This window comes from Brachyhypopomus gauderio, chromosome 17 (genome assembly GCF_052324685.1).
Source record: "Brachyhypopomus gauderio isolate BG-103 chromosome 17, BGAUD_0.2, whole genome shotgun sequence".
Classification (NCBI taxonomy): Eukaryota; Metazoa; Chordata; class Actinopteri; order Gymnotiformes; family Hypopomidae; genus Brachyhypopomus; species Brachyhypopomus gauderio.
The window spans coordinates 13,217,348-13,245,233 of NC_135227.1; the positions used below are offsets into that span (position 1 = coordinate 13,217,348).

A 27,886-nucleotide genomic window follows, 5' to 3' on the forward strand; every position below is an offset into this window, starting at 1 on the left:
AGACCATCTATCAGTTTAACTATCGTCAATACGGCAGCACAAGCACCTTTGATGTGTTCTCATTTTGAAAACATGATTGTGTGTCCACTCTACCTTGAGATCTTTACTACTAAGAGTACAGTACAAATGAGAGAAATATAAAAACAACTCAGGTGTCTTCATTTGTGCTGTACAATGATAAACGATACATTCAAAAAGACATTTAAAATATCCAAACAGTTCAATTACAAAATTTCTTTAACTGAATTTTTTCTCCATGTATATTTTTTTGTCCATTATGATGCTCTAATGCAACCTGAGTTTCAAAACATCTTTATTGTATGTATCTCTTTGTGTTGCCAATTTATATTATGTTCTATCAGGTTCTGGTGTTTTTCAAATTTCCTGTTCAACCAAGGTTGGACTGTGATCCTACTGTGTTTGTTGCACAGTGACACTGAGACATTGTGAAGCAGTGTAACTGTCAGCAACTCTTGGTTGCTGGGAAGATGGCTCTTCTACCTGAGCTGCATGAGTGCCGTGTCTTTTGGGTGGATTTTATTGGCTTCTTTGTTCTGCTTTTGTCTCTTTTGTCATTTCGTACTAGTCCCCGACCAACATAGCACTTTTACACCCCCGACACACTTAACTCCTTATTACTATTTATGGGGACATAATTAAACATAAAACGGGGGAGTTGAATACCATATATATTGTGGAACATCACTTACATGAAGTTCACTAGCGAGTAATTAGAAGCTGAGGTATAAATCCAGACTTTGGGAGGTCTAAGAAGTGATGTGATGGCAGCAGAGCACCTTTGGTCTCCCACTGAAAATAGAAGCAGACACATCCATTCTGCGGCAGGCTGCCCGGCCCGTGTGCTGAATGGCTTTGCTCTTGCCATGAATTATTTTGATCCAGAGCAGAGCGGCCTAATCGCTCAATGCTATTAGCAGGCCGAGGCGGCGGCTCTGTGGTCTTTCACTGAGCTGAAGACATGAGTGGAACGTGAGTGGTCTCATGGAAGCCATTACTGAGGAACCCTGGGAAACAAATCTTTTCTAGCCATGATGCTGACTATGGAAAAATAGTCAAGACGACATAAGAGAACTCTTGTTTGTAGTGGTGCTTCTGATAGTGCTCATGATGGAGGAGTTTAGTGTGAAGAGGTCATGGGGGTACACAATTTGTATTTTTGTGTTTTGGAACAGGACACAGCGCTAATAACAAGAACATTTTGTCATCTTAACAGAGATGATATTCTAGGCCTAATTTTGACCCTTAAGGGAAGTGAATGTCTGGAATATACTCATCAAGTTATATATCTTTCAGGCTATGGAAATTTGCATGATCTAACATCATGAGCCGTGAACTACCAGCCTCTAATGCAGACCTGGGCAAACTACGGCCAGACTGTTCCAGAAACCGAGCTTAGAGAGAACCTGAGTCAGCTGGGAAATATTGAAATGGACCTTGAAAGTGCCGTAGAAGTGCTTTAAAGCTAGGTTTAAGCCAGGTTTATACTTGACGCGAGGCGAGCGGCGCGAGGGTCCGCGCGGCGAAATTTATGTAATCGCGGTGGCGGAGGGTCTCACGCGCTGTTGATTCGCAAGGTCGTTCCCCCCCACGAATTTTGTAACTTTGCGCGCGCGCCGCGCTTCAGCGCAATGAACAAAGTCATGTTTGCAGGGTTCATACACCTTTACAAGGTGGAATTAAAGCATTTATACATGTGTATGTGTTTATGTATATGTGTGTATGTGTGTGTCTCTTTTCTCATCTGCTGCTTCTTTCTAATGTTTTTAGTTATTTAATAATTTATTTTAAATTGTTGGTGATTTATTCTAATCATTTTTAGTTTTATATAAACTCTTGTTGCTTATTCCCTTGTAAAGTGTCCTTGTGTGTCTTGAAAGGCGCTTATAAATAAAATTCTATTATTATTATTATATACGTCACTTTCAAGGTCCATTTCAATATTTCCCAGCACGTTAAACTTAATTAAGTTAAATATTTATACATATATTCGAAATGATCCGAAATAATTCGCTTTTTTATCACATTATTTAATTGTTGTTTATTTTCAAAACGCCCAATCTTAACGTCTTCACGTTCTCTCATGTTTCGTCCTAGAATTACAAGAGGCTCGTATTTGTTAACGTAATACAAGAAAACTGTTCATTCAGATGGCTATTTGTTGTGAAACGAAGTAGTTACAATTTCAAACATTTTCAAGTATTTAGCCTAAATTCCAGCACTTTTCAAATCTGAAACAAAAAGCAACATTAAAATTGGTCAGGTAAATGTTCCTTCCACTGTTTTTGAGGGGTGTTTCTTTATACCAACACACATCGTTTTGGAGAACACTGCACAGAATGTGACGCGGCAAGTATAAGTGCCTCCTCCGTTCGCGGAAGTTTGCGTGAGGTGGGCGGAGCCACTGTGATGACGTCATTATTGTTTGTGTGGCCCTCTGACACAATTCAGGTTTCTCATGTGGCCCCTTGTAATAATTAATTGCCCACCCCTGCTCTAATGAATGAATAAAAAACACAACCAGCCTAGTGATGACCTCACTGTTAGTACTGTCACTCATGCACATACCAAATTAAATCAAGAACACCATAGAAGCATTAGCAGAACTGCAAATTGAAAAAAAGTATGACTAAACAGTACTGAGAAATCAAGTATATCGCTTCTGTTCCTGATAAAATCCAAAAGCTTGTGTTCGCAGGCTTATGGGCCACCGGGTGTGACGTTTCAGGGCTGGCAGAGGTGCTTGATGTAATGACAGGAAAGGGAGGAGAGGGGAAACCTCTGGCTGCTGTCAAACATGGCCTGAAATGGAATTAAATAAATGAATGAAAACATTATGTCCCAGAAAACATGACAATGATAGGGGGAGACAGGAGACATGGTGCAAAGGGCTCGAGGAGGAAGATCACATCCAAGCTGCACATCCTGCTGCAGACGTCCCAGCATCAGCACGCAAGGAAGCCGTCCACTCTTTCCTACTAAAGACACAGCAAAGAATATCAGGAAGTGGCCCTCTGAGACGGGTGAAACAAAGCCTCTTCAAACTCATCTAATATCCATTACAGATAGAAATGAACTAGTTAGCTGACTCTGCTGCAAAATGTCTTATTTGAGATGAATGATTTTGTACACTTAAAAAAAATCATTATCCATAATCACCTTTTCAATAAGTGAACTACCATCTTGCCAAGGCCCATCTAACTGAAATATCTCTCTGCTTCTCACCTCGATAAATTATACCACTCGGCTGTCTCATGTATGATTGCAGTCATCCTGTTTCAGAAACAAGCTATTTCTATATTCCAGTATGCAGGCAAGACAGTGGAGGTTATGATGACACTATAAGAAATGACTTGCATGGTTTATTATTCACTTGACTTGAGGTTGCTTTGACCACTTGTTAATTCACTCCCCACAGTAATCTCACATATCTTACACAAGTTACATGGGAAAAGTGAACTGCAATGAACAAGTAAAACCGCAGGATGGGTTCATGCTCATCCACATTTTTATTTAATCAGAGCAATGTTTTAGCCTACAACAAAGAGACATGTACATTAGATCACTTTGTGAAGAAACAATTACATGCTGTTCACCTGCAGTTACTTCAGAGATACTCTTGAATGCTGCAGTTGTATATTTCTTAAGTTCATTGCTGTAAAAGCTATTTATAATTGCTGTGATTGAGACTATATATATTACCTATTACAAACCTATAATACAGACCTATTCATAATTTGCATCCAATTTGTCTGTTTTCTGACATAATAGTGCCACCCAGTGGTGAATAGATGCCACAACAATATATAGTTGCACATACAGATTAAAAACTTCAGAACCAACTTTGGTTGTTGTGGTGTCTGGCAAAACAAAAGTGTCAAATCATAATATTAGCCAATTTTAATAACAAAAAATAACTAAGCAAAAAAACAAAACAAAACATAGTGCTTAAAGTGTTTCTTGAAAGCACTCTTTACAAATGCATTTTGAATCATACATAATGAAAATTTCATACTTCTACTGTACTTTCCTGTTTCCATTGTACTTATACCTGCTTCCTTCAAATAATCTCTTTGAAATGTGAAACTTAAGCAAAATATAAACTGCATAAAGTGAGAAGCACATGTTATATGACACATTACAAATAAATACTGGCAGGGCCTTCCTTCCAACTGCTTTTAATTTTCTTCCTAAATATCTTGCTTGAACATCCTACATCCTTCTCAGGCATTCAAAAAAACAAACAAACAAACAAACACACACACGTTCTTTACCTAGCGTGAACATGTCATTTTCTATATTAAAGGCTGATCCTTCTTGAATAATTCTACTTGGGGTAATGGAAGCAAACATATTTCCAACTGCATCATAGGTTATGTTATCCTATACCGTTGATCAGTGAGTAGTACACACTGAACCTGTATGTAGTGATTAAGTCACTGCACTAGATAAAGTCATATTCTTGACACATCATGTTTTTATCTGACTGCTCAAATCATGCTCAAAGAAGAAATGCACTATCTGATGTTTTCCAGAACAACGAGTCTTAAGTGCCAGACCAAAGGTCACCCTCTTCACTCACCCCAGAACAACAAGGCACAATGCAAGCTGTGAGGTCTTGTTTCAAAACAAGGATCTGGGCCTTTTCAGCTTCAGAGACCACACACCTCCATAATCCTAGCAATAATGCACTAAAAAAGCCCTTCAGGATCAGAACAGATTCTAGAAAAAGGTTACTAATCCAAGGCCCTTTGAATTTCTACCATAACACTTTTTACATAGTTCATTTAATTCACGCTTAGCTAACCTATAGAATGCTTTATGATTTCTTGAAGGGATGCTCAAACATGCAGGTGTGTTGAGGAATCATGTAGAATTAAAAGTATGGCCATTCAGATTATTCCCTTTATGGGGCGTAATAACAGGGAACATGAGGAGTTGGTCCAGTCTGTAGTGTGGTCATATCCCAACATCAGGTTGATCAGATGGTGGCACTAGTCTTCACCTTCTGATCTCTGGTATAAGTGTGGCAGCTGCACCCAGAGGTCCGGAATAAGCTGCACTAAAACTCTGTAGTCCAGCCACCAGACACTTCCAGCTATAGCGGAGAGCTTTCCCAAGATTCTGGGGGGGGGGGAGGTGTTGCATAAGCAGAGAAATTTGTTACAATTTAACTAATGAAGTAATTAGTAAAAACTTTTTTAAAATCTTCCCTCTAGGCTGTTTTAGACTGTTACAAGGCCAACTACAATGTGCCCGCAGCATATTACGCTGAACTGAGAATATTGTATAACATACAGATACCCATCTAAGGTGGATGTAAGGGATGGGATTAACCAAAGTCTAATGATTAATTCCGAAACCAGTACAAAAAATTCAACATAAATTAATTCAATTTCCACACTGTCCATTGCTTTAAAACTCTGTATAAATTAGTTACATGTATTAAAAGTACAGTTAATCTGAAGCTTAAACAAAATTATTCTTCAGTTCCGGGACAACACCAGAACTGATTGCCTTGTCGTCGTAATAAAACTGTTCACGTACATTCCTTAACTTCTTATGTTTTTTGTTTTTCTTCTTAGCGTCTTCTTTTTCAATTTTCGGTATATCTAGGTCTTGATCCTCCTCCAAAGGTTCATATTTGTCCGGTAGAAACGCTATATGAACTTGTTTCGCTGACTTTTCCTTGCTGTGAACACACTTCGCAGCCTTGTGTTTGCGGGACGAGGAACCAACGGTCTTCAGTCCTTTCAAACTGTGTTTAATCCTCGGTCCCTCAGACTTTTCCGAATATTGCTCCTCAACACAGTCAATCATTTTAGATTTTTCGTCGTTTTTATGTTTTGATGTCCTTTTAAACTTGCGAAATTTCTCCTGTGGCATTTTTCCAAATGTAAGCCAGGAAGACGTCGGCAAGCGGTAAGTGTGTCAGGTGAAAATGAACATGCGCACTGCAGAATCAAGTCATTTCGTTCTAATAAAAGTTCATAGAAGCGTGTGTTGCTGGTAGAGAAATAAAAGAAGATACCAATACTGATGAGTGCACATAATATTTGGCTAGATCACGGTGGCATTTCGAGTTTGAGAGATAAATGAATATTCTACCAGGTGTACCCAGGCTACCTGGTACCCAAGCGAATCTGATGCCCGGAATATTGTCATTGTCAGCTAGTGAAAATTAGAATTCAACTAGTTTCCTAGCTAGTTTTCAGCTAGTGTGTGTGTGTGTGTGTGTGTGTGTGTGTGTGTGTGTGCGTGCGTGCGCTATGTCGTCCTATACAACATCCTCTAGCTCAGAAAAAAATTATATTATTATTTATTGTTTGTTATTTTTAATGTAGTGCCCAATCGTCTGTCTCAGATAGTGGTGTAAAGAAATGTTAAGGGCTCCATACTAAATTACAGATTTATTAGGTAATTTGTATGACTATAATGTTTGCTGTCTACATCAATTAACATTAAGTCGACTGATACTTGAGCAGGTAGTAGCTACTCCTAGCGTTAGCTTTCTTAATCACATTTTATGACTCAGGTTTACAGGCCTAAACTGACCAAAGTTCACACACTATGGAGGTACACTCACTTTATGGATGAGAGGCATTTCCACGTTATGGGTGGACCTCGGTAGAGTTTACCGGGCCAGCATTTTTACACGATAAAGGTAAAAATTGGTTTATTATGATGGGACTCTTGTATAGCTTTTGTTTGTCAACGAAAATATAAAAAAGTGGAGAAATATGTCTCCTGTTTCTCCTGTTCTAGAGATAAGTGTGAAGACAGACACGTTTAGGCTATAAAATTTAGGAAACATTTAGGCTATATCAGCTTGCAGGCATATACAGCCATTAACACTTTTGAACTACTGGTCTACGTCATCTAAACACTGTCTTAAAGTGTCTTAAATATCTTCTGTTATGAAGCTGTTAAATGAGCTGAACTATGCCATTTAGAAAGTCCCTTATATAAGCATTACATGTTCTCAAGCATCACAAACCAAAACACTGTGTGCCATTTTAAAAAGGTTTATTTATGCTCTTTCCAGTCATCATAACAACAGAGTTTTCTGATATCATCAGTTCAGTTCATCAGTGACTTTGGTTTTCACTGCCCAAAGTGTAAGGACATGTAAGATATTTTGGTTTTAGAGCCCATTGGTTTACATCTCAACAGCAATCTTTTGATCTATACAATTATGAGACCATGTTATATATTTTGATACATGAAAGTAAACTTTTAATAATTAGCATTCTTTACACTGGACTTTGAACTGGGCAGTTTGGATATACGTTATGTGTTTTATCTTGTGGTACTGTGTACTGTGAATCAGACTGCTAACTTATCAGTTTTGATAGACTATGACATACAGTTTCATCTTTCACATAACTCACCACAAGACCAATTTGTGGGTGTGTTTTATTATAATTTTGTGAACAATGATAATCCCTTGTTTTGCACTCCCATTTCTATAGGGGTTCTATTTATTTATCTAGACTATTACGCTGAAATTTTGGTGTATTTGGCAGGAAACACTTACTTATCTCCAGTCACGTATCTCATAGTTCATTACAGTGTCATCTTTTTCAGCCACGTAATACAGCAGTTGAATATTACAATATGACTCCTGTTCATGATGACACATAGTGTGATGCCAATGAAACTAATGAACATTTTTACATATGGATAGTGAACAGGTTTCTTTTGACTTGGGGTTAGCTCTCAATCAACAAAACTGGCCATGAAGCCTGGCCTTCTTTGAAAACAGTGGAACTCTTTTCAAAAATCCATTTTGAATGAAACCCTTTTTAAGTTTGTTTGCTGTGTCCAAAATGCTCATATCCAAAATGTATGTATATTGTTATAAGACTGTAGAATCCATTATGTAATACAAATACTCAAAGGTCTTTAATTATAATAATATAGATGTTCTAAAAAACTCATTAAACCTTGGTCCTGTGAACTTTGGATGACACAAGACTTTGGCAACCTAGTGATATCATTAGCCTGTAGCCTGATTGGAGGACAGTGTGAAGGGTGGAGAAGTTTATAAAGTCTCAGGTACTGTCTGACTGTCACGCTCAGTTAAGTGAGGGTCTGTAAGCCCAAAGCAGAGAAGAGCAGCTAGCAGAGCTTGCAGTGTCCATCATGGGGGACATGAAGCTCTTCCTGTTTCTTCTTCTCAGTGCTTATGCTTTGGCTGGTAAGATTGACATATAACCATTTATTGTTCATTTTAATGTACACTTGTTTACATGAAACTATGTTGTAACATGATGTTGGATGAATGTGATTAACCCTTTAAGGAGATAAGAGTTGTATGTTTTTTAAATGCTTTTTTTCCGATAGGAGACTCACACTTGCACCTGTCTTTTGTTGTGTTTTTGGTTCTCAGTACAATACAACTTTTGGTTCTCCATATAATTTGTTCACAAATGTAAAATAAACTACTTTAATGAGATGAATAAATAGTCTCATTTAATATACCTCAGCCAGAGTCTCAATTACAATAATTTAGACATATTTTAAAATTAATAAATGTTTACTGTAAGGAAATGTACAGTATGTAAATGTATATGCTAGGGAGCTTTTTAATTTAGAGTGTAATAAATTAGAGTCTTTTGACCATACTGACAATTTTGATTCTAACTTCATAGAGTCAAGCACTGAAGTGTCTGATGAAGAGTCTGGAGTGGAAGCATCATTATGTCCATGTAAGTGGCCAACTGAGTTACTACTCATCTGTGTACTTCTGCTTGGTTATTTGTGTCACATGTGGTCCTATCTATGACCAATACGACTTCGGTTTTTAGCTTCGACTGCTCTGTTGATATCAGCCTGACAGATAGCAACTCTGAACCCTGGTACTCTGATGTTTAGGCATATTGATGAATGTGTTGACTCAGAGAAGTGCCGCTATGTCAGCCAGTGGTTCAAAGGTCTTTGTTTCAAGTGATGATTTGGAAGTGTTTATGACATAGGGTGCAAACAACTCATTAACAAGGAAACAGCAATACAGTAAAACTGTAATAGGTGAACACAGTTATCAATTGATTTAGGTTGTTTCATATGCAAATATAATTTAAAAAAGGAAAAAATCAGTATGTTCAGTTTGATGTACTATTCATGTGTATGTTTGTTTATGTTGATGTATAGTGGCAACGAGATTTAAGAACTTCAGAAAATATATTTATCAGTACACAGCAGAGAGCACAAATGGGGTGACTGGCACATCCAAATTAAAGAGTGGTCCAAAAATCTCCTGTAAGGTATGAAAATGATCACAATATCTCTGGGAAACATTGCTTTTACCCAAATGTCCACATAATAAAAGCTGTTCAGATTCTATGGTGTACTGGAGATAAGTTCTCAGCTCTCCATTGTCCACATCTTTCCTCACTCAGGTGGAACTTGAGGTTCCATTGGCGTGCAGCTTTGTCCTGCGTACCACTGAGTGTTCCCTGAATGAAGTATCTGTCATCGACGCTCAGGGTCAGCCAGTCTACAATCCAGTTTCTGGAACCAAGGACTTCAGGGCAGCCATGGAAAAGTAAGTGTGGTCTGTGAAACATTCCAAACAACACTGATGGGAAATGCTATTTTTCTGAATTACAGATCATTTATTTATATGATCAGATAATTAATTCGAGTAACTGTTTGTTATTGTAACCCTGCAGGAACCCGTTGAATTTTGTGGTGGAACAGGTGACCAACGTCTCCATCTATCCTGAAAAGGATGAACCTGAGACCATTGTGAATGTCAAAAGAGGGATCATCTCTGCTCTCCTAGTGCCTGTTATAGAGGAGGAGCATAACAGAAAAATGGTAAGATTAATTAAGACAAAGGGGTGTATTCTTACAAGTTCTCAGGATATTTCAAAATTCAATTTGTCTGATATTCTTGTACATACAGTAGAGTTATTTAACCTCTTTATGGCTAATTCGTAATGTTGTACGCCATTGTGCCAATTATTGTGTGGCTATTTATTGAGCATCTTGTCCTTTGTTGGAAAGACTACCATCCATGGACTTTGTGAGACTGACCTCATCGTCAACTCAAGGAAGGACATCGATGTTGATGTCACCGTGGTTAGAGATCTGTCAGCGTGCAGCCATTTTTCTCCTCACCAACTCCCCACCAGTCCTCTGTCCCTCCTCCCAGGCATGGTGAGACATAGCGTTAATGAAAAATGAGGTACAGCCTCGTGTATGTACATGTACAGTACCACATTTGCTTTTATCCAGAGAATCTTACATATTTCTTAGTATGACATGTACGCTTCATGGGAAGGGAAGATATGATGCTGGATTTAGTGGCACCATGCTCAACCTGCCCTAACAGCTGTGTTACACGAGCACTATAGGGGCATGTTTTTTTACAGATGGGCAAATCGAAAAAGCTGATGAATGTACTTGCAAAAATAAACTGGCACACTCCATTTGGATCTAAAATCTGCATTTAAAAATTGCATAAACACAGAATAATGTTTTTTCTCCAGAATGGACTCATCTCCAAGCTCATCAGAAGCACCCAGACCTGTAACTATCAGTTTGACAACAGGAGGAAGCACATGACAGAGGCCCAGTGCACAGAGAGCCACATCTTCATTCCATTCTCTCACGAGTCAGTAATTTGCTCTGACAGTGTCAACTCCAAGTAGTTCTTGAATATGTATCTTTCCATAACTATTTTTCAAATAACAGCTATATTTCTGGACATATAATAACACTGGATCTTTATTTATATAAAGGGACATTCTATACCAAAAGCCTGTATTGCTCCACAATATTTTCACATAGGCTTTTCATCTTAAATTTACAGATTTTTCTTTTTTTTTGTGTCAATTTCCTTTTGCTGTTTTGTCTCACCCCAATGTACAGCAGTTGACAATCTGAATGAGTAAACTGATATTTAGAAGGACAATTCAAGACTAATTCTAGCATGTTCTCTTCTAGGGGTCAGTATGGTATATCATCCGAGGTGAAACAGAGTCTAACCCTACAAGACTCTGTGAAAATCAACAACAGATATTTCAGCAATGATGGTATGTAACGTCAAAAATGTAAAACATATTTTAGTGCATCATACAATAAAATAGCTATATTGTAATTTTGGGGCTTTTATCCTCCTTTGTTTGAACAGCCACTTTGCAGAGAGAGCTTTTCCCAGGAGAAGTGGAAGACAAATCTTTCGTCCAGAACAAGGAGGACATTATTAGCTCTATGAAAACCCTCAATGACCTGACCAACTTAGGAAGGAACCAGGAGAGGGCACGCCTGTTCCAAAACCTCGTGTCTCAGATCCGAGGCCTGAAGAATGAGTCGTTGTCTTTGGCGGTTGAGGAGATGGTGGGGATTTCAAAGTGGCTGACATGGCAGGTGCTGTTCCAGTGCGGCACTAGTGAATGCACCAGTGCCATTCTACAGATCCTGAGAGGCGTCAATGGCCCAGCCCGAGAGGTAGATGCTGTGGTGTATGCTTTGGGTCTGCTGCCACAGGCAAACCCCCAGCGACTCAGAGACATGCTCAGCATGGCCCAGCACAATCCAAGCAAGGCCATTATGTATGCCCTTGCTAACACAGTAAAAAAGTGAGCAATTTCAGCTTTTAAAACCTTCTGTGTTTCCTCTTACATTTAATGCAACGAGTAGAGAGTTAAGCTGAATTTCTTGTTAAGTAAGTGCATTGTGTTACAGACTGCCTCAAGATCGTGCATTGGAAATTCCCGAAGTGAGAGAGGTGTCAGAATTCATGGAGTACATGCTGGGTGACTGCACAGGGAATGAGGATGCAACCTTTCTCACATTAAGGGTACACACATAATTATTTGTAAAGTAGTACCAGATTGTTTCTTATAAGCAGTGTTTTCGCGCTTTAGTGGAACAGGCACATAGATATTTCATAAATCGTAATGTGTGCCTGTCAGAACAAAAATTTTAGTAACTTTCAGAGTCATGTGTCCTTTACTTATTTTTCCATTGGGCCAGTGGCTACTAAATATATGTTATATATTTTATTATTGTAACTTTACTAATATAGGTGGTTTATAAATGAAAAGAAAATGGATTTTTTTACAGGTCATCGGTGTCATGGGGAAATATATGGAAGGCTTTCCATCTCTAAAATCCTCTCTTATAAAGTGCATGAACCAGCATGATGCTTCTCTGTCAATACAAAAATCAGCCATCCAGGCTTTCAGACTGATGGAAGTGGATTCAGATGTAAGTATATCTATCACAACCTTTATCCCTCTAAAAATAATGCCAAGTTTCAGTGACATATCCTTTGTTTGGTTTTCTTTTGTACTGTAAAAAAAAATCCATATTGTGTATACTCCGTATCCATCAAGAGTTCAGTGTCTTATCTTTTCCATTGTTCGTTTCAGGTGAGTCGTGCACTGGTGCAGCAGTACCAGAACACAGGAGCACTTGCCCAGAAGCGAATTGCTGCATATTTGATGTTAATGAGGAGCCCTGAGGCAGCAGAACAGGTGCTGGAGACTCTGAAAAATGAGCAGGATCCGCAGGTCAAGAGCTTTGTTATGTCCCATATTGCTAACCTCCTGGACACGGAAGACCCAAATCTCCAGACGTATGTTCCTTGGGCGTGCTCTTAATTATAGAATATACTAACAGATATAATGTCTCTGTGGATCGTTTTTCCTTGATTAATATTCATCTGTTTTTATCAGAAGGTATACATCAACAAATACCATCATTATCTATGAATCGTTTATTCTTGTCTTTAAATGTTCTATTTCCATTTTTGTATTTTAGATGAGGGAAATCCTGGCATCAGAAATACCCAGCATTAAGCTTAATTTTATGAGACAAACTGTTAACACCCGTCAGCACACATTTGACATCTGTTCATTCTCTTTCTCATATAGAGTAAAGGACTACATTGGATATGTCTTGGAGAATGAAGGGAGCACCTCTGTACTGGACTTTACTAAGTTTTCTCGTAATTACAAAGTTGAGGTGCCATGGACTGGCTCCATAGAGAGCAATGTGATTTTTGACTCCGCCAGTTACATGCCCAGAGAAGTCCTGTTAGCAACCACACTTGATATGTTCAGTGCAGAAATACTGGAGGTATTGCACCATTAGATGCAATTAAACTTTAATGCAATTACATTTTTAATGTTCCTAATGAAATGTAACATTTTTTGAAGTTATTTTTAATAGCATTTAATGGTCTTAAATGTAAAAAAAATATATTTTACAGATTGGCCTGGAGGCTGAAGGTTTTGAGGCAAACATCGAGGCCCTTTTTGGTGAAGATGGTTTCTTCCCTGATGCCATATCAAAGGCTATGTACTGGGCCAATGACCAGGTTCCACCCCAAGTTAAGCAGGTCCTGGAGAAATGGATTGGTCCCTTAAGAAGCAACAGGATGAGAAGAGAGGTATGCTAAGAAACTTACAGCATGTATGAGAAAATAGCATCTTTCAAAATGTGCTAGATTTCACAGAGCAGAATCTCCACAGGTCTCCCAAAACATCATGAAGCAGGTGAAAGACAACTTTGACAAGATCAGTCAAGGCCTCAAATACCTTGAAGAGAGCAAAGACGCCCCTCAAGCCATGGCCTACTTCCGGATAATGGGAACAGAACTGGGTTACATAAAGACCAATGAACTCAATGCCATTATTGAAAACATCATCACATACTCAGAACTTTTCATGAAGACCATTCCCCTAGAAGTACGTATTAGCAGATCACAGAACACATTGTGAATGCTGCACTAGTTAATGTACAATGCAATTACTTCAGAACATCATCTCAAATCTGCCCATTTTTTTATGTCTGCAGTTTATGAAGAGACTGTCGTCTGGAATAGATAATGAGCTTTTTGCCCACTATGTGTTCTTGGACAAAGCCTTCACCCTGCCCACAGGTGCTGGAATGCCTCTCAAGTTCTCTTTGGCTGGGGTATTTGCACCTGGTGCCACAGGAGGCCTGACCTATGACCGTAGCATGGTAACCTTCTCATTAAAGGCTATATCTCATCATACATCTGAACTTAACCTACTTGATCTAAAGTCATCTAATTTAATGAGGGCAGTATCAGGCTTCTACAATTGTAACTGCACACCGTGACTGAAGTATGATGTTGATAGTACGTTTAAACGAACTATGAAATATTCTTCACTTGAAAACTTTAGTACATCACCATACTGATTTTTTACTTGCAGTGTGTGAAGTTTAAACATTTTCTACAATCATTCACAGCAACAGTTCTCATTCAGGCCAGTAGTGGGACTGGAGTTTGTTACCCAGATGGGTGTCTACATCCCGGAGATTGCACCTGCTAGTGTTAGAATGCACACAAACATCTACCATGAAAGTGGCCTCAATGCCAAATTCACAATGAGCCGTGGGAAGCTCCAGCTCTCCATTCCTGCCCCGAGAGCAAACGCCCAGCTGATCAGCATCAGGTAAGCTGCTCTCCACACTTTAGTGCACCTAGCTTCCCCTTCATACACATCTGAAATAATGTTCACAGTAAAAAGATCTAGACTTCAAATGCACAAGCAAATACTCTTTGGCATAAAAAAACAAAGACCATCTTTACAATTAAGAATAGAATATAGTTTTTTTCAGTGAGAATGATGCATTACAATTGTATTCAATATTTTTAAGGTAATAATAGAGAATTATAAATTAGAAAAAAAAAACACTGGACCATTGACTTCTTAATGATTATATTTCTGTTATTTCCTTTAAATCAGCAATGACCTGCTTTCATTGACTTCCACTATGGTCAGGAAGATGCCCTCCGTGGTGAGGGTCAGGACTGATTTTAGACAATGCACTCCCATCTTCCCTGGTATAAAATACTGCACATTACTTCGCTATTGCAATGCCAGCTCCATCAACAATGCCCCGTACTATCCCCTAACTGGGGAAACAAGGTAAGATTGTAACAGCAGCTGGCCTTGTTCTTTCCATAGTGCTGTAACCATAGTGCTGTAACCATAGTGCTGTAACCATAGTGCTGTAACTTCTCTGGTCTCTTACTGACATGTTGCGAATTTCCCTGAATTAACTCTTTGCTCCAAGTTTTGATATGGAACTTCAGCCCACTGGAGACATTTCAGAATACACTGCGTCCATGGCATATGAACTTCTCAGAGAGGGCAAAGAGGGACGCCATAAGACTGATTCCTTAGTAGTTTCTCTTATGGCCAAGGGTAAGAAGAATTCATTTTTCAGTATTGTTTTTTCCTGTACACAATACATTTAGTCCATTTAGATTAATTCAGACAGAATACTGAAACCTTCAATGCCACAATTCCTTCTCCTTTAGGCATCACATCTACAGAAGCCACTGCAACCTTAAAATACAACCGTAACAAGAATATTTTCACCGGTGAACTTCAAATACCAGACTATGATATTGAGGCTGGTATTAAGGTGGCAGTCACAGATACCGTTGGAAATGGAAAAAGGTTGCATGGAATTACAATTGATGTATCCAACAGAAAGAGCATCCAACTCTCCTTTAGAGGACGGGCCAGGTAGAGTGTGGGCTGCTTTCATTTCACTAATTTCACTTGACCACTAATACGGTAATACCACATTTATGGCCTGATTGTATATAGACAGCATAAAATACACAGTGAGATATTGTGGTCAAATGACACTCTTTCCTGGTTTTAGTGTAGTTGACGTGTTTAAATGATGGCTATTAGATATAAAATTTTATATCTATATTTTTCTTTAAAAAAAACAATTAAAAAGTTCCATAGACCTCCATAGATTGTTTCTTTACATGAAGTTAAGAATGGAATTAGTCAGAGTCACTTCATGAGTAATTTTGGTTTTTCTTTGTCTCTGAATAGGCTTGAGTCAGTGGATGATGGTGTATTGGAGATAGAGATGGCTGTCCCTGCCCTACAGATCGATGCTTCTGCCACTGCCAGTCTAAAAAATACTAAGGGCCTTGTTCTGAAACTTGAAACAGCCTTTAACATGCCAGAGACATCCTCTCTGCAGAAAGCCATCCTTAGATATGGTAGTAATATTCCATATCCAATTTTATGTAATGTTTTGAGTTGAAGACTGTACAATTCCTGATGTTTTGACATATTGCTTTGCAGATGAGAACAAGTTTGAACTGGAGATGAAGTCAGATATGAATTCTGGAGTTACAAAACATTTTCCAAACATCAATAACTACAGCAGCCAGCTGAAGACTTTTATTGATGATATACTTGACCAAAAGGTGGCCAAAACTGACATGAAGCTTAGACATATAGTTTTGAAAGGTATAGAGGTGAGTGTTTTAAAGTGTACTTCATCCCATTTCTGTGAAAGGCAAAAAAAGAAGGAAGCGTTCACACCAGTCTCAGGGAAAATTGGAGGATTTAAATTGTACCAACGCAAAACCCGTAACATAATCCAAATTATGGACACAATAACCAGCAGTCAACTGATACATGGACAAGACATATATAGACTGACAAACGACCCTCAGGTCACAGGTGTCAGATTTCCTAATGGACCACGCCCACCTGAGGGACGAACACAACATCACGATGACAAGACAAACGTAGAATATGGCCAGCGGGGGGCCTTCGTATTGTGACAATTTATTTTCATGATTTGATCAAATTAAGGGTTTATGTATTTTTTAAACAAATTTGGTTGTTATTCTCAGTATGGTATACATGGCTTTGAGGAGATTAACTGCACATACAATTAATGAACAACACACATGTTTGTAATGTGTTTAGGAAGAAGATCTTGAGTATTTGTTTTGTACGCCTTTAAAAACCAGTCCATATTTTATCCTCAGGCAGGTAACATTTGGTTTGACAAATTTGGAGAAGACATTCCATATTTGAAAACCCTGAGGAGCAAAAGATATATTTCAGATTTCACACTGCCTTCTGTGCCAGAAAACTTGTATCTGAAATCGTAAGTACTTTTTTCATAATTAATAAAATATAAGTCCATGCCACCAGTGAAACAAAATCAACAAAATAGAAGTCTGTTATATTAGACATTTTCTGTATTAGCTACTGGTATTATAATTATTTTTAATTGGCAGTAATAAACCAATTGCTTATTTAATTTATAACGTTTGAAATTATTCCACATTTTATTAATTTTTTGTCTTTTTTTTTTCAGTGATGCACTTTTCAGATATGAGTTCAGCCATGGCAAGCTAGTCTTCTCACTGCCTCTTCCTTTTGGTGGGATCTCCTCTGCAGATCTAAAAATCCCATCTGTGTTAACAACTCCACCTCTTAATGTACCTTTCCTTGGTTTAGATGTGCCTAGAACTAAGCAAAGAATTCCATCCTTCACAATTCCCTATAGCTGGGACTTCTCCTTGCCTGATATTGGCTTGGCTGAGTTAACAGCTAAAGTAAACAGCAACTTCTATGACTGGGAAGCCTCTGTCTCAGGGGGTGACTACACAGTTGATGTTAATGTTCCAAGCTACATTGCTAATTACAAAGTTATGGCCAGCTGTCCAGTTACACCCCTTTCGTATAAAATTGAAGGTAACGTTTGTTCAAATATTCATAAAACAAAAAATATTCTTTCTTCTGAGATTTTGAAAATGCAATTTAAGATATATTAATGCATTTTGCAATTAAAAATGTGTTTACTGATATTATCATGTATTTTTGTTATGCTTTAGAAATTAATGTACATTTAAAGCAAAATAATAACATTGCATTTTTGAAATACTCAAATAATACAATATAGGCAATATTTGTGTTCTCTATATTTATATCTCTATTGTTTTTTTATTTTTCATGTAGGTACAGCCCTGGTCACAGGCACTTTTGATGACACCTTTAAATATCTTGTGAATGGTTCAGTCAACCACAGTTTTCTTGATGCTAGCTTTAGTATCTTTGAAAGCTCAACTGTTACTGACAAAGTGACTGGCAAAGGAATCTACAAGCTTCAAGCAGCCACCCCATTTGGTCTTCATACTTTGCTGGATTATTCGTTTCATTCAGCTTCTATGGACAATGAGATCACTGCAGAAGGGAAGGGAAATGTAGACTTCAAAGTAGGACCTCTGTTTGCCAACTCTACACATGCCCTATCCTACACCATCAATCTCCTAGAATTGGAAGGAAAAGGAGAGTCTGTATTAAAGTTTGACTCGTCAGTCATTCAGGGTCAAACTGTAACCAAGGGAGAATATCTCAATAAGGAACTCTATATTATATCCAAAACAAGTGCGCAAAATGATGGACTGAAACACACAGGTGAAATGAAGTACAAGGATGGCCAACTGGTTTTAAAGTCTGATGCTAGTGCTACTGCCCTGGGCAAAGCTCTCCGCTGTCAAACTACACTTGATATGACAACTGAAGAAGCCAACTTCAGAATTAACACCCAAGCAGATGATGCAACAAACCGAGCTTATTCCTTGCTTACTGGATCTCTGAATGGAAAGGGACTTGAAGTGAACTTCGATAATTCCATGAACCTCCAGAATAGTCAAGGAACACACAAAGGTGCACTTACTTTGGGAGCAAATGGACTGGACACAAGTTGTACGACAACCCTACAGTGTAGCTCTATGACATTTGAGAATGTCTTCAGTGCCAGTATTGATGGAACAGGAGCCTCCATGTCACTTATATGTAAAGGATTAGCTCTGGACAACACAGCAGAGCTCAATGTAAGAGGCAAAATCTCAGACAGTGAAGTGATGCTAAAAAGCATTTTTAAAGGCAATGCTTTTGAGGGTGATGCAAGAAACACAATGAGTTTGGTTTTGAATAAGCAAGGCCTGATCCTCTCCAACGCCATGAGAGGTATCTTTCAGAAGATGAGCACTGAGACAAGCCATAGCCTATCTGTAACTCTGTGGACCCTGACATTCCAATCAAAAACAGAAAATGTAATCTGTGATGGTACTTCATATGCCCATGATATCAAGATTAACATGTTACCGTTTACTGCATCTCTGTCCTCAGAAAATAAACTTGAGGTGTTTGACATCAGTGTCAGCAATGAGGGCCATCTTAAAATAGAGCCATTTAAGTTAGAGGCAATTGGAAGCATTACTGGGAAATACATGGACGAGAATCCCATCAAAACCAGCTGTGGAATCACCTTTTCTGACTTGGCTGGTTCAATAAAATGTTCTTCTACGGCAGACGTCTTGGATTCACAGATCAGTCACAAGTTTGAACTGGAATTTGCTGGATTGTCCTCTGTTCTAAACAGCGAGACTCAACTAAACTCCAGGGCTCTGCGTCTTGTGAATAACATCCGAGCAATGGCTATGCCATTTAGCCTCACTGTTGATGCTATTCTCAATAGTGATGGTTCAGTGAATTTCTATGGTAAGCACTCTGGACAGCTCTACAGCAAGTTCCTCTTAAAAGCTGAACCTTTTGCTATTGCTGAATCCCATGATTACAGAGCCTCTGCCACACATTTGTTGCCAAATGGGAACTCAGTTGAAACCCATATTGAAAACAAGTTTGATGGCTTGTTGATACCCAATGAGCAGTCTGTGTTGTGGAGATTCAAGTCAAAGCTAAATAATCATGCATACAACCAAAAGATTAGTATTTACAACAAAGAAGCTGATATGGGTGTTGAACTCTCTGGAGTGATCCACACAAATATATTCAGTAAAGCTGGAGAATCTAGTGATGTTACATTGGACAATCAAGAATTCAGTATTTCTGGGTTCCTAAAGTATGATAAAAACACAGACTGCCACATAATTAATTTGCCTTTTATTGAGAGCCTTCCAGATGCTTTGGAAAAAATGAAAACCACAATTGTGAATATTCTTGAGTCCCTTCAACAATATTTCAATGGTTTGGACATCAATGATTTAGTCAGGCAGTTCAAGCAGAACTTGGATAAAGTCCCTCAAAAAGTTAATGACTTGATAAAGAAAATCAATCTGCAGCACAAATTAAACCTGGCCAAGGATAAGGTGCTCTCTTTAGCACACGACTACGCTATCACCCTAGATGACCTGGAAGCAACTGTGGAGAACCTTAAAGTGGCTTCAGAGAGATTTATAACTGATCTGGCAATCAATATAAGAAATTTAAAGGCTCAAATCAAAGATTTTGTTGAAAGCAGACCATGGTCACAAATGTTGACAAACATTGGAGATGAAATAAGGACCTTTGACAGAACATATGATATCACTCAAACAATCTTAAGAGTCATCATTGCCATTGAAGACATAATTGGTCACATTGATCTGCAAAAATTGCAAGACAGCAGTATGACGTGGTTGAAGGAACTTGATGCCAAATATGAAATTATAGTAAACTTTCAGAAGACAGTCAATGAACTGAAACAAGTCATAGAGACGTTTGACATTCTAGTGCTTGTTCAAGATATGGCAGACTATGTGAGCTCATTTGATTTGGTTCAGTATGTGGATCAGCTGTCTGATCACATTCCCTCTGAAGACATTGAAAGGGTGCTTGATTCAATGAAGGATGTCATTGTTAACTGGATTGAAGAATATGAAATTGTAGATAAAATCAATTTTGTTTACTCAAAAATGGGAGAGCTATTTCAAAGATATGAAATTCAAAAGAAGATGGACATTTTCCTGGACCAGACAAAGATTCTTTTCAAACAATACAAAATCCAAGAGACTGTTAAGGAAATTGTAGGAGCTTTAAAGTCTATTCCGTTTGAATACTTTTCAGATAAGGTCTTGCAAATACTGGATGCCACAATTAGTCAATTAAAATTAATCAACATCAAGCAAAACATTGAAGATCTCAATGAATTTATTTTAAAGGTTATAACATATCTGAAGACGTTTGATTACAACACATTTGTTGATGAAGTTAACAAGGAAATCAGCAAAGTAACAAATTATGTTAATGAACAAATAAATATCTATGAAATCCCACAAAAAATAGAGGCATCCAGAACTTTTCTAAGAGAGATGCAAGCTTCCTTGTTCAAATATTTGGATCAACTAAAAAACACCAAGATGTCTGAGCTTTACAGAATGATCAAGGATGTAATTGACACCACAGCATATAAAGACATTAAACTGAAGGTCCAGGACATTATTGAAGATATGAAAGCAAGAATCAGTGACATGGACATCAGAAATGAAATTCTTGTTTACTTGAAAAAGGCAAGTGAATCCTACATGAATATGATTGCCTACATCTCTTCACAGATTCAGACCTTGACTGAAAATATTCAAAAGCTGATGAAAGATGATGGAAATCTTAATCGAATGGTCAAAGCTGTAGAGGGAGCTCTCAATTCCCTCAAGAAAGCACAAATTGAAATACAGGCTTTCACTCTTCCATTTACTACACTTCAAGTTCCTACTCTTCAGATAAACTTGGCAAGACTTCAGGATATTGAAATCCCATCAGTGATAACAGTACCAGCATTCACAGTTCTGGATTTATTAAATGTTCCTTCTATCACTATTGATCTTGAATCAATTAAACAGAAGATTCTTGAATTCATTGACCAAATTCAAAAGTTTGAAATGCCAGAACTGGATCCTGAGTCTACTTTTGGTGACTTAAGAGTTCTTTATCTATTTGACCTACCTGACTTTAGCTTCCCAGAGTTCAAACTTGTAGAAATCAAGGTCCCAGAAATCACTATACCAAAACTAAATCTGCAGAATTTTGAAATTACCATGTTACCAATTCCTGAAGTCAAGCTTCCTCATATTCAATTTGAACCATGTGTTCCTGCTTTTGGAAAGCTGTATGGACAATTCAAATTAATTTCCCCTCACTACTCAGTCACGACAATGACAGAAATTCAAAATACAACAAAGAAACAGTTAGAACCACAGTTCAAAGCTACCTTAACCTCACAGGCAAAGTCAACTCTGGAGGTTCTTAGCTATTCTTTGGATGCAGTGCTTCAGATTGAATCTCCAAAAATGAAGAAAATGGTCATTAGTGAAACAATGAAAGCCCACCACCTGGCCTTTACTGTTGATCATGAAGGTTCTCTTATTTTCAGTGGACCATCAGCTGAGGCAACCGCAAAAACAACTGCTAAGGCTGGAACACAAATATACCAAGCTGATTTTACCAACACTATAGGAGTTGCTCTAAAGAATGGAATATCATTGAATATGGACACAACTTATAACCATAATCTGAACATCCCCTCTCTGGATATATCAAGTGAGGCCACGATTACTAAAAATGCAAAGGCTCAGTTTGAGTCTGGAACCATTTCTGTGACTGTTGAAAATGGAGGGAATGGGAAATGGTCATTCAAGCAGTACTCCGATGAGGGCATACATAAGAGCAACCTGGTCTACAGTATCAATAGTGGTACTTCAAAGCTAACTTTTGATGGAGAAACAAACAGCAAAACCCTGAAAATGAAACAATCAGTCAATGCTGAATCTGTCCTTCTAAGTCACATTACAGTTGATGTCTGGGCCGAAACAGAGACTCCCTTCATGAAGACAAGTGTGATGAAACTGACAGGGAAGGCTCAAACTGAAGGTCTCAAAATGGAAATAATGGCATCGCACAATGCAGAACTGACTGGAAAAATGAGTGGAACCCTCTCTAATTCCTGTGACTTCTTGGCCCAACCATTTGAGATTACTCTTGACTGCAAAAATAAAGGAAATTCTAAAATTACCTTACCCCTAAAACTAACTGGAAAGATAGATCTCCAGAATGATTATAAGATTATTTTGAACTCTGAAAAACAACATGCCTCCTGGGTGGGACTGGCTCGATTCAACCAATATAAATATACTCACAATGTCACTTTTGACAACAGTGAGAAGGATGCAGTAATCTATGTATCAGTGGATGGTGAAGCTAATCTTGATTTTCTGACAGTCCCCCTAACTATTCCAGAGATGACTGTGCCATACTTTGATACAAGAACACCCATGATCAGAGAATTCTCTCTATGGGAGGACTTTGCCCTGAAAGACCTTCTAACAACTCCACATCAATCTTTTGACATTGATTTCAAGCTTCAGTACCAGAAGAACTCTGACAAGCATACATTTGACCTAGCTCTTGAGCCTGTCTATAATTTCATTAATGAAAATGCTAAGTTTGTGGGAGCACACTTTGAAACAGGAAGGGATAAAATCTTTGATGCACTAACAGATTCTTATAACCAGGCCAGGATCCAGTTTGACAAATTAAAAATTGACACATCCAACCATCCACCAAGGTATTTCACTGTCCCTGGGTACACTGTACCAATCCTGAATATTCAGGTATCAGCCTTTAGAGCCGAGTTGCCTGCCTTCAGCTATTTCATCCCCAAGGAGGTTAGCACACCAGGTTTTAAAGTTCCAATGATAGGTTTTTCAGTTCCATCCTACACTCTAGTGCTTCCATCTCTAGAACTGCCAGTCCTGTATGTGCCTGAGACACTCAGAGAGTTGACCCTACCTACATTCACATTACCTGATATTCAGAACAACATCATGCTGCCTGCTCTAGGAAATATGACATATGAGTTTTCACTCAAGTCACCAGTGATCAGTGTAAATTCAAATGGTGGTCTCTACAATCAATCTGATATTGTTGTGAAATTGGGAGCATCTTCTACGTCTGTGTTTGAGTTCTTCAGAGGCAAACTTGATGGTACAACTAGCATCACTAAGAAGAGAGGACTGAAGGTGGCCACAACCCTGTCCATGGAACACAAGAATGCAGAATATACTCATGACAGCACTATCAGCCTCACCAAGAGGAATATGGAGGGTTCCCTAGCCAATGTTATCAAAATCAATCTACCAATTTTTGCAGTGGAGTTAAATCATGCAGTTAAAGGAAATACCAAGACCAAGCCTAATCTTGCTTCCAACATGAAGCTTCAATACATTTATACCCTTCCCTCATTAAAAAGTGAAAGCAAAGGAAGCATAAATCATGATCTTGCACTTGAGGCACTGTCATCCTATGTATCTCTGGAGAGTTCTCTAAAGCTAAAGACTGGCGAAACAATCATGGAGAAGGGATATTTTACAGAATCCTTAAACAATGAAGCAACTGTGTACCTGAATGCCAATGGCTTACGTTCTACCATGAAAACAGACATAACATCTGAAGCTGATTACAAAAAGACTAAAATCTGGAATGTTGGCATGACTGAGACCTTTGCTGTTGAAGCTTCTCTAAGAAGAGTTTATGCCACAATGAATTACACTAGCAATAATGAGGTGAATATTGCATCTTTTTCAACCAATGGAAAGCATTCTGCACAAGCATTGTTTGAGTTTGTTCCACTGACAACACTCTCTGCTAGGCTTAATGTGGATATATCACAGCCATCCAACCTTGGTGTTGCAGGCATAACTGAGAATATTGACCTTACTATCACTTCTGACAAACACAAGTTAACTTGGAGTTGCAAGGAGCAATTAGCATCAATTAAACATTCCAGTGATCTAATGCTGTCTAATGATGAATCTGAGATACATATGGAGATGACTAAATCCATTGAAGGTCCTTTCATATTTCTGAAGTCCATCAAATTGCCTCTCTATCAAAAAACCCTTTGGGATGTGTTGAAGTTTGATGATGTCACCAGTGCTGACCAATTACAATTCCTTACATTTGCCACTCATGTGGTGTATACCAAGAGCATGGACGGTACACTGTTTGCACTGCCTGTAAAAGTATTTGAAAATGGTGTTGTTTTCACCATTCCGGAATTTACACTTGGAGTACCCAACTGGGTGAAGCAGATACCACAGAAAATAAGAGAGGTGGATCAGCGAATCGAAAATGTTGTCTTGCCTGATGCCATTTCTGTTCCACCAACCATCACTATTCCAACTTTTGATGTACCCTTCACAACTTTGAAAGTAAAATCCTTTACATTAGATCTACAAAATTTGAAAATCCCAGGCGAGTTCATTACAGCTACCTTTGATATAACTTTGCCAGGTCTACCAAAGGTCACAGTCCCTAGCTTTAAAATTGACACAAAATACATGATGGACAAAATGGCTGTCTTGTTTTTGAAGGTACCACAATATGAAATCACTATTTCACAATTTACTCTACCCAAAGCCTTTACCATTGGTAATCACAGAATTAGTCTAGATGACATCACAAAAGCAATCTATCATTTTGAGATGCCGACAATAACGATCCCTGAACAGAAAATTGAGATGCCAGAAATATCACTTCATCTGCCAGCCAGTATATATATTCCATCATTTGGTGCCCTATCCAGTACTGTGAAAGTTTCCTCCCCAATTTACAACAATACATGGACTGCAAAGACGGAGAACAAGGAGCCAGGATTTGTTTACACACTAAAGTCTTCCTGCACATCCACCATGACCTTCCTAGAATATGATTTGGATGGTAAGATCTACTGTAATTTGAGCCATTGGATGATTCAATTTGATATGTGTTAGGAGTTAACCTCATTAACTACCACTACGTTGTTCCTTATTTAGCTGTTGTTAGCATCTTACTTGAAAACGAAGCTGTGAACCTGGATGGAAAATGTACTTTCTCCCACAATGATGTAAAAGTGAACTGGAAGCATGACCTCCTTCAGAATCTCAGGTAATATATTCACATGTACTCCAAATGCAGAACATATTTGATTGCCCTTTTAAACATCCCTAATACTCTTTATAGTGTTCACAGTTCTTAATTACCACCTTACCTACCCTACTCTCACACCCTTCATCCAGATGTCTCTGTGACTTAAAGAGCCATTTAGATACAAAGACAAAAAACTTAAGTGATCTTAAACAAAATTGCTTTCATCAGCAGTAACTCTTCTATGAGATTATATTGTTTATTCTTATACTTATTTTTGTCTGACAGAATGAAACGGGATGTGTCTTCAGCCCAAAGGTAAATGTTCTAGGAGCTTTAAAAACAGGAACTAAAAATGATATCTTTATCTGAAGATAATTAGTGAATTATCAAGATTAGTGAACATGCAAAAATATAAAAATGGTGGATACTAATTGAATTTTATTTCACAGAGCCTCAAAACACACTCTGGAAATTGATGTAACAAGTCAGACCTTTACTGATGTGAGTTTTCGCTACGCTTCCCACAACAATGGCATCACATCTTCAGCATCCTCACCTTCAGCTGGGTTCATTGGATTCCAGTTTACGAGGAGGTCACCATCTCAATATTATGGGAAGCTTTTCAGCAGATACTTGGTGAGTATAAAATTGTTGCACATGCATATTAATCCCTCTTCAGGATTTGGCCAAGTGTTTTACTGCCAAGTGATCATGGTATGGAAGATGTACTGTAGATTAAATCATTCTTAAATCTCTGATAATAAACTCAAATCTACTGTTAAAATATAAATGTCTTTTAAGTGGTGGATCAGACTGGGCAAAGTTTAAAATATTAACACTATTTCATAGAATGGCTAGTAAATGTGTTGTCTCTGTATTCATGCAGTCAACTCCTGACAAGGATAGTGACATGCTAAGTTTCAAGGCTACTCTCAAGAACCCCGAAAAACTAAATCTGCAAACCACCTGGCAAATTAATGGATTCTTTGACATGTTAAATGGGTTTAAGGCCAGGCTACCTGCTATCACAGTAGCTATTCATGACTTCATCAACAAATACCACAAAGCTCATTTTGGCATGGACCTTAATCGTGCTGCATTAAAACTGAAAAATGCTGTTTCTAACAATATGGATAAAGCCTACAGTGACCTTCACAGGACATTTGATGCAATGCAGAACTCCATTGAACACCTAAGTCAACAGAGTAAAGAGATGTTAGAAAAGACAAGAAAGACCATGCCAGAGATTGATGTGCAGGAGATGAGCAGCAGGATGTCAAAGAATATCAAAGATCTGCTTCACCATTATGAATCAAATGTCAAAATCTTACTGGATGCCATCATGAAATTCCTGAGTGAGACCAAATTCCACTTGCCAGGTTTGGAGGAGAAACTCACTGGACAGGAGTTGTACTACAGACTGAGACGTTTCATTTCACTATCAATCAAGCGGGCTTCTAGTAGATTTACCAGCTCCATGGAGGCTATAACTAACAGCATTGCAAAATACATCAATGAAATGAATTTCAGTCTCCCAGGTACAAGTATTGTTATTAATGGCAAGGAGATTTTGAAGAATATAAAGTCTGCGGTGAGGTCTGCACATGATCGGATTATTCAAGCAGTGAAGAAGTGGGAAGGTACGAGACTAGAGAAGTTGCTTCAGAACCTGAGTGATGTTGTAAAAGTTTGGATCCAGATGGCAGGGGAGTTCATTACTTCTTTGAAGACAGAGACACTAAGCGAACTTTCTTCACACGTCAGTGGAATTTACACTGAGGCCAGCAATAATCAGATGATGAAAGAAATTTCAAGACAGATTCAAGTTGCAAGGGCGAATGCAGCTGAGTACAAAGACAATGCAAAACTGATAGTCCAGGAGGTCTACAATGAGATCTCCATGGAGCGCCTCAACTACGAGATCAATGAACATATTTCAGCCTTAGAAATGATTCTCCACGCCCATATCAATATTGTAATTGAATATGCAAAGAAAGCTTCGCAGCACACACAGCCATATTTAAAGGTGTCCAACAAAAAGATAGATGTGGACATTCTTCTGCCTTTCTACTGGAGTTCTTTCAATGAATGGCCAAGCATGGCATAGATTTTCTCATTTGGAATGGTTTGGATAGTTGAAAAATAAAATATTAAAGTACTTTTGAAAATTCAAATATACTTAAATAAAAATTATGTTTAAGCTTTTGTGTATAATTTTTTTTTTGATTAGCAGTATTTGCTGATATTGGGATGAATTAAAGCATAACAGACTTTGACATAACATAATTAAAGTTTTAAAAGTTTTTAAAATTGTATTTCAAAATTATTGGTTCTTTTTGGTTTTATCTAAATGGAAATGT

At 38.1% G+C, this 27,886-nt stretch overlaps 2 protein-coding genes across 2 annotated transcripts; one reads left to right on the forward strand and one right to left on the reverse strand.

The window, feature by feature from the left end:
• Positions 1-3,492: 3,492 nt before the first annotated feature.
• LOC143480872 (required for drug-induced death protein 1) lies at positions 3,493-6,184 on the reverse strand. The gene is made up of 2 exons (XM_076978730.1): positions 5,566-6,184; positions 3,493-5,142 (listed from the first exon to the last, which is right to left on the reverse strand). Exons 1-2 carry the CDS (start codon positions 5,902-5,904, stop codon positions 5,020-5,022), a joined length of 462 nt encoding a protein of 153 aa, XP_076834845.1. The 5' UTR covers positions 5,905-6,184; the 3' UTR covers positions 3,493-5,019.
• Positions 6,185-8,163: 1,979 nt separating this feature from the next.
• Positions 8,164-27,802, forward strand: apoba (apolipoprotein Ba). The gene is made up of 29 exons (XM_076977862.1): positions 8,164-8,218; positions 8,673-8,729; positions 9,172-9,284; positions 9,420-9,565; positions 9,693-9,840; positions 10,030-10,182; positions 10,515-10,639; positions 10,972-11,060; positions 11,159-11,606; positions 11,713-11,827; positions 12,094-12,237; positions 12,402-12,607; positions 12,906-13,110; positions 13,244-13,423; positions 13,506-13,721; positions 13,831-13,998; positions 14,251-14,456; positions 14,751-14,933; positions 15,082-15,212; positions 15,329-15,539; positions 15,864-16,036; positions 16,122-16,297; positions 16,820-16,941; positions 17,155-17,534; positions 17,799-25,337; positions 25,433-25,544; positions 25,812-25,841; positions 25,976-26,162; positions 26,413-27,802. Exons 1-29 carry the CDS (start codon positions 8,164-8,166, stop codon positions 27,631-27,633), a joined length of 13,239 nt encoding a protein of 4,412 aa, XP_076833977.1. The 3' UTR covers positions 27,634-27,802.
• The last annotated feature ends 84 nt before the right edge of the window (positions 27,803-27,886 follow it).